The sequence below is a fragment of the Microcebus murinus genome, chromosome 21 (genome assembly GCF_040939455.1).
Source record: "Microcebus murinus isolate Inina chromosome 21, M.murinus_Inina_mat1.0, whole genome shotgun sequence".
NCBI lineage: Eukaryota > Metazoa > Chordata > Mammalia > Primates > Cheirogaleidae > Microcebus > Microcebus murinus.
Genome location: NC_134124.1, coordinates 33,091,304 through 33,097,977, shown reverse-complemented (window position 1 = coordinate 33,097,977; position 6,674 = coordinate 33,091,304). Strand labels below are relative to the sequence as shown.

Genomic DNA, 6,674 nt, shown 5'->3' with positions numbered 1-6,674 from the left:
TTTAACTCTGCCTCTGACTCATCGCTCCGGTGACATTTACGGAGTCCCTTCCCCTCTAAGCCTCAGGCTTCCTTCCGTGTAGTGAGGCTCAGCCTGTTCTGGGTTCCTAAGGCTTTTTACAGTCTGACACCGCGTCCCAGTTCTTTACCTCGCTCAGCCACAGCGGCCCCGCCAGAAGTCCCACTACACACAGGCTTCCCAGGCCAGGTCTGAGGGGTTTCCGAGGCAGCCCCTGGAATCTCTCCAGGCCTCAGTTATCTCACCTGTGAAATGGAAATAATGGTATTGACCGTATTGGATATTTCGAAGATGAAATGCTAGAAAGCAGGGCAAGTTCTAACACAGAGCCTGGAACATAGTGAGCCCGTGATGAGTGCTACCATCGTCATCATCACCATCATTGTTACTGTCATTTGCCAGCTCCCCTCTGTCATTTCAGGGAAGGAGAGGCCCCCAGAGTCTGAGTGGGCAGCGTGCAGGTGGCCAGCTACTCCTGGCTTCAGCCCCCTCTGTGCGCACCTGAGGAGGGGCTTCTAACTACACCCCCAGCCTCGATGCACAGCCCTCCAGCGTGCATTCTGCCAGGGCCCCCAGGGAACCCCCAGCGCACACCGTGGGCTGCCTGCCTGCACACAGCCCTCGGCAAACCGCAGCCGCACCAGCCGCGTCTGAGGTTACGCTGCAGCACGGCCAGGGACAGGGGTCGGACAGACCTGGGGGTGGACCTGCTGTGGATTTCAGACAAATCTCTCAACCACTCCGAGCCTCCATTTTCCCATCGGTGTGATGAGCCCAGTGCTAACCTCGTCACAGGTTCCTTAGGAGGATTACAGGGTCACAGCTCAGTTAGGAGGTTTGCATGAGGCTGGGCATGCCAAGTTCATGTCACGTGTTCAATACAGATGGGCTCCTTCCATGTATCCACGCCACCCCCATGGACGCCCCTCTTTCCCTTGGGAGCCTGTGTCTGGTCCCCACGCCAGTGTGGAGGAGGGAGGGTCTGGATGCTCCTCCTTTCTCTGCTCCCCCCAGACGCTCAGCCCCAGGCTGCACTGGGCCCACGCTGAATCCACCAGGCAGCTGAGAGACAGGGACATTCACAAGGAAGGGCCACGCTGCTTTTGTGCAAAGCATTTTTTTGTTTTTTTAATTAAAAAGAAAATAAGAAAAACAACACTTCCCAGGGTGTGCTGTGATGAAATATCACAGGCATGCAATGTACAGATAAAAACACGAAGGAAAAGAAGTCCCAGGAGCTGCATGCAGAGACCCCCTACGAGGCGGGCAGGCCAGGGCCCCCCTTGAGGCATTGTTTTCACAGACAAACATGCTCCTCTCCCTGTCCACGGAAGAGGACGCGCTTCCCCCGCCTGGCTTCCCTAGGAGGCTCAGCCTCCTCCAGCCCACTGGTCCATGATGTGACATACACGCAGGCAACTGGGCTTTACAAGATTTTACCGATGGGCAGTGCTGGGGGGTGGGGGGTACACACCACTCCTCTCCCTGACTCCTGGCTCTTTTCAAGGTCTCTGGGGGACTAAGGAAGCAATGGTGGTGTCCCTCCCCGGGGACACAGTGCACATGCTAGATGTAAGTAAGCCCTCTGGTGGCTCCCCTCCTGGAGTGGTAGCAAAAGGAGTTTCCGCAGGTAAGTTGGAGCAGGCAGAATAAAGACTTGGACCAGGACAAGATGTACCTGGGCCGGTGCTGCATTTTGGGGAGATTTTGATATATTCACCATGGTGAGCTTTCCACAGTGACCACTGTTAGCTGCTCACCAAATTCCCCCATATCTGCCTCCTTTGGCCCGATCTTTGGGGGTCACATAGACCTGGATTTGACACCTATGTCTGCCATTCACTAGTTTGCATGACCCTGGAAAAGTTACTTAACTTCCTTGAGCCTCAGTTTCCTCATCTATTAACTGGGGAGGTTCATATGACCCTCAGAGGGTGGCTATAAATTGTATGTGTGACCACGTCTTGAGAGAGCCTAGTACAGCACCTGGCACATAGTAAGTGCTCAATACACAGTCATATTATTGCTGCTATCCAGACACCGGTATTTCCATGGCAGAGTTGGTGAGTCTGTGTGTGTGTGTGTGTGTGTGTGTGTGTGTGTGATAAACGGAAGGTCTAAACAATGTTCTAGAAAGAGGATGGGTTCCTCTGAGGCTCCTGTGTTGTCTGGGCGGTTTGAGGTCTTGGACCACGGGGGGCTGGCACAGGGGGCTGGCACAGGGGCCTCCACTGCTGCCTCTGGGCACATCCTCGGGCTCAGCAGCTGTTCTGCAGCTAGACCTCGGTGCCCTCCCTGGGGTAGAGGACGCCGTTGGTGCTGATGCCGTTGTAGAAGTGCGGGCCGAACTGGTTGAGGACGGAGCCTCCGTAGCCGAGAGCGTTGGCAGGCACGGGGTTGGCCCAGTCGCCCCCGGCCCCGTGGCTGCTGAGGTTGGTGAGGGGGGTGAAGGAGTTGAAGCTCAGTGAGTTCTGGCCCATCTTGTCGGCGGGCTCCGGGCTCAGGCCCCCCGGCGTGGTGGCGGGCCGGCCCATGGGGCTGGCCCCGCCGGCGTAGGCTGTCATGGAGGAGAGGAAGCTGCTGAGGCACGGGGCGCCCGTGGGCGGAGGGGGCGACCGCTTCTCCGAGGGGCTGGCGGTGCCGGGCGAGCCGCCGTCCAGCATGTCCTGCGGCTCCGAGCCCTCGGGGCTGCCCGCCAGGAGGCTGTTCTCTGCCTTCTCGGAGGCCAAGGAGCCTGAGCTGGAGGAAACGTCCGATTTTCTCTTCCTCTTCCTGCGGAAATTTCCGTTGTCGAACATCTTCTCGCAGTTGGGGTCCAGGGTCCAGTAATTCCCCTTGCCTGGCAGAAAAGTGAAAGGAGGTAAGCGGAGAGATGGGCTAGACGCGTTGCCTCTGTGCCTCCTTATTTTCATCCACCAAAGACGGCGGGGACAAAAGCAGCAAGAGGAGAACGAAAGGCAGGGACTGGCGTGGAGGGTGGCCCGAGCCCAGGGACCACATCATCATCCGTATCTAAGCAACCACGCGAGGCCCTCTGGGACACACCGGCGAGTGTTGTGCAGGGCGGGTCCCTTTCAGAAGGCTGAGGTACACGGGGTGGGGGTACTGGGGGGCGGGCAGTGCTCCGTTGCTGGAGTTAAAGAAGCTCAGGGAAAACTCAGGACTCCCCGATAGTCCTGGGCTTGGAGTCCAAAGACAGCCTGGAGTCCTGGCTTTGCTCCTAACTGGGCAAAGCTCAGCTGCCCGCTCTGAAAAAGTGGGCTCGCTGTCCTTGCTCAGGCTCACTGCGGGGACCACGGGCGCTAGGCGTGAAAAGCGGCTTCCTAACCGCGAGGGACTGTCCCCGGGGAGGCCTCAGGGTAGGGCAATCCCCGGCAGGGACACTCGTGCTCTTCTGGGGCACAAATCGGGCTGGCCCTTGCTAACCTCCACGCGGGCAGCGGGGGCTCCTAGCAGCACCGAAGCGGCCTTTCGTTCTGAGAGATGGACGTGTGCGCACCGAGCACACCACTCTGCAGATTGCTGTGTTCTAGAAATGCGACATTAAAAAGAAAAAGTTCGCTGTCTCTGGTGTCAGAGAGACCTCGTTCCAATTCAAGCCCCGTCACTATCATTTCATCCAGTGCCACCTTCGGGAGGCACCTTAGGTCTCGCATCTGAGTGTTATTTTCCTTATCTGTAGAATGGGTTCACAGCGCTACCTTGTGGGGTGCCGTGGGGGTTAAAGGAGACCATAGAAACAGGACGGCAGCGGCGTGGGCCGGCAGTGGGTGCGTAACCAAGTCGGGTCCTTGTTTTCCCCAAGTCGGGCTTGGCAGGCGCTTGGCCATGCTTGGTGGGCAGGGTGCGAGGACTTGGTGGGCAGGTGCTGGTGGGCAGGGTGCGACTCACGACGGCCCCTGCAGTCCGTTCAGCCCCTGCTGCCACCAAAGGCCTGGCCTGCATCAGACGCTGCTCCTGCCCTGTCCTGCCCTTCAGGCGAGGACACAGGCTCGGCCGTCCACCCTGCTCGGGTCCCTGAGTGTCTGGGGACGGCCTCCACTGACCCCCAAGCCTGTCCCTGGGCACATGTCCCCCCTCTGCCGAGCTCCCCTCAGCCCAGCCCCACAGCAGCCCCCAGTCGTGGGGGGCACAGCCACATCCAGAACTTTCTAGAATGGGGTCTCCCTTGGGGACCCCCCCAGCCCCCTTACCCGGGTCGTCCTCGTCGCGGGGCACCTTCTTGAAGCAGTCGTTGAGCGACAGGTTGTGGCGGATGGAGTTCTGCCAGCCGGCCTTGCTCTTGTTGTAGAAGGGGAAGTTGTCGGCCACGTACTGGTAGATCTGGCTGAGGGTGAGCCGCTTGTCGGGCGCGCCGTGGATGGCCATGGCTATGAGCGCCGAGTAGGAGTAGGGGGGCCGCACCAGCTTCATCAGCTCCTCCTGCGAGGGGATGGGCAGCCAGCCCAGCTCGCCGCCCCCCAGCCCCGGCACGGCCGGCAGCAGCGGCCTCTGCACGCCGTAGGCCTGCGGCAGGAAGGGGCCGGCGCCGGCGCCGGGCAGGTAGGGCGGTGGGGTCGCGGTGGGCCCGTTGAGCCAGAGGTAGGGGTTGGGGGTGGCCCCGTACTCACTGCCCCCCTCGAAGGAGGGGGCCCGCTGGGGGCTGGGCACGCCCTGCGGGTGGAAGAAGTTCTCATAGTAGAGGTTCATCTCGGGGGGCTCCTGGCCGATGCTGGGGAACTGGGGGCTGCAGCGAGGCGGGGAGGGCACCGGCAGGTCGAAGGAGCTCATGCTGGGGCCGGCCGCCACAGCCACCTGCCTGGCACCTGGTGGGAGCTGCCCCTGACAGGTGTGCAGCAGGCCCGGCCTCCGCTTATACCCCGAGGGCTTGGCCGGCAGCCCCACCCAGGGGCGGCCACCTGCCTGCACGCCCGCCCAGGGCCCGCCCCCTCGGCCACCAGCCCAGGGGAGGGGACTTTCCGGCTGCCCCAGGTCCCCACTAGCACATGCCAGCGCGGCTCACTGGAGCCGATGTGGACGTGACCGGGACCTCCCCTTCCCTCCTCTCTCCTCTTTCTCTCCTGCCTTCCTCATCATCTTCACTCCCCCTTTCTTCCTCCTTCATTCTGCCTCGGTGGTTCACCTCATTTTTTCTCTTTCCCTTTTCCTCATAGTTTTCCACCCTTCCTACTGTCCTCTCTCTGTGCATCTCACTCTTTGTTCCTTTCCTTCTTCCTTTCACACTTTCTTCTCTTCTCTTTACCTCTTACTGTCTTTCTCCCTCTCTCTTTCTCTTCGTTCTCTCCAGACTGTGTCTCTTCTCTATGCACTCACCTGGCCACATCGGGCTCCCTGGTTCCTGCTTTCCCTCCCCCACCCCACCCCTCCCAGTCTTCTAGCTCTTTCCACTTCTGTCTCTCCCTTCTTCATCATTATCTGCCTTCCCAGTTTCTCTCCTTCTCCTTTACTCTCTCTCTCCCTGTCTCTGTCTCTCACTCTCCTTGGGCTCCCTTCCCCTGCATCTCCCTGGTCTTCCCACCGACCCTCACTCTCTGACCCGCGGCCCCCATTAGACTAGATGAGCGCTTCACCAGAAGCCATTTCTTGGTTTTCTGGGTGGAGACACCTTCTGCAGCTGCCAGGAGAGAGGAGGCCCTGGGGAACCGCGCCGAGCAGAGAGCCCGGCCTCGGGTCCGCTTCACGGGGCAGGTGGCCATAGACCCCGTCCACCCGACACACGCGTGTGAGCACAGGCACATGCACGCTGCATGGGGCAGGGAGGAGCCACAGCAGGGGGGCAGGGGCTTCTCTCTGGGCTCCAGGCTCCATGCCCCAACTTGTCCCAGCCTCCCTGGTCCCCAGCCCGGTCCCCAGCCCAGGGCGTGGTCTCCCTCTCCAGAGGGTCAGCAGCTACACCCTGACCAGGGCCTGGTGGCAGTGAAATTTCTCTTGGTTGTCGGGCAGATGGGGGATAAGCAGGAGCAGCCCCTGGTCACCCCCTCCCTGCCCTCCTGCGTCTACTGCCCCCTCCCGCTTCCTCCAGACCGCATGCTCCTTTGAGGCCGGGAAGGAGGTCGCTGGCTATCCCAGCTACAGGGGGCGATTCCTGAGGAATCCTCACCTCTCTCTGCTCCCCCACGGCTGTGTGGGGACACAGGTGGCAAACGCAAATGCCACTGAGTGAGTTTCATCTTCAGCCTCTCGGGGTCCAGAGGATGAGTTCGAGGTGACTGGGTAGGAGGGGTCCCCTAGGCCCTGAGGAGCCACCTGTCGCCCCATGGAACAGTGACGGGGGTGACTGACAGGGTCTGACTGCCCAGGTAAGGCTTGGGGTAGGCACACTTCGCGGAGTAAAGCCAGAGGGGCCACGTTTCTGTTGGGAGTTTCTCTTCCAGGAGGCCTGGCTGGCTGAGGGTGGGACCCTAATTTTTCACAGTCTCATGGAACCCCCTAATACAGACCCAAAGCCTTGCAATTAAGCCAGCAATTCCACTTGTCAAAGCTCATCTTATAGAATTGAGCAAAGGATTAACTACAGAAATGTCCACTACAGCACTGTTTATAGCTGTACCAAAGTGTAACTAATCTAAATGCCCAATAATGGGTGATTGGCTAAATAAATAATGTATCATCCAAATGACACAATATTATGCAGCAATGAAAAATAGGTTGTAGAA

General features: G+C 59.6%; 1 protein-coding gene across 1 annotated transcript; it reads right to left on the bottom strand.

Annotated features, from left to right (window-relative positions):
• Window positions 1-1,182: 1,182 nt before the first annotated feature.
• On the bottom strand, window positions 1,183-4,842 carry FOXI1 (forkhead box I1). The gene is made up of 2 exons (XM_012767261.2): window positions 4,212-4,842; window positions 1,183-2,857 (listed from the first exon to the last, which is right to left on the bottom strand). The coding sequence occupies exons 1-2, from the start codon at window positions 4,786-4,788 to the stop codon at window positions 2,295-2,297; spliced, it is 1,140 nt and encodes a 379-aa protein (XP_012622715.2). The 5' UTR covers window positions 4,789-4,842; the 3' UTR covers window positions 1,183-2,294.
• Between the last annotated feature and the right edge of the window lie 1,832 nt (window positions 4,843-6,674).

Excerpts from the sequence above, each read along its gene's own strand:
- FOXI1 (XM_012767261.2), bottom strand. The coding sequence starts at position 4,788 with ATGAGCTCCTTCGACCTGCCGGTGCCCTCCCCGCCTCGCTGCAGCCCC. Across the intron at positions 2,858-4,211 it reads CCGCGACGAGGACGACCCGG|GCAAGGGGAATTACTGGACC; the intron begins GTAAGGGGGCTG and ends CTTTTCTGCCAG.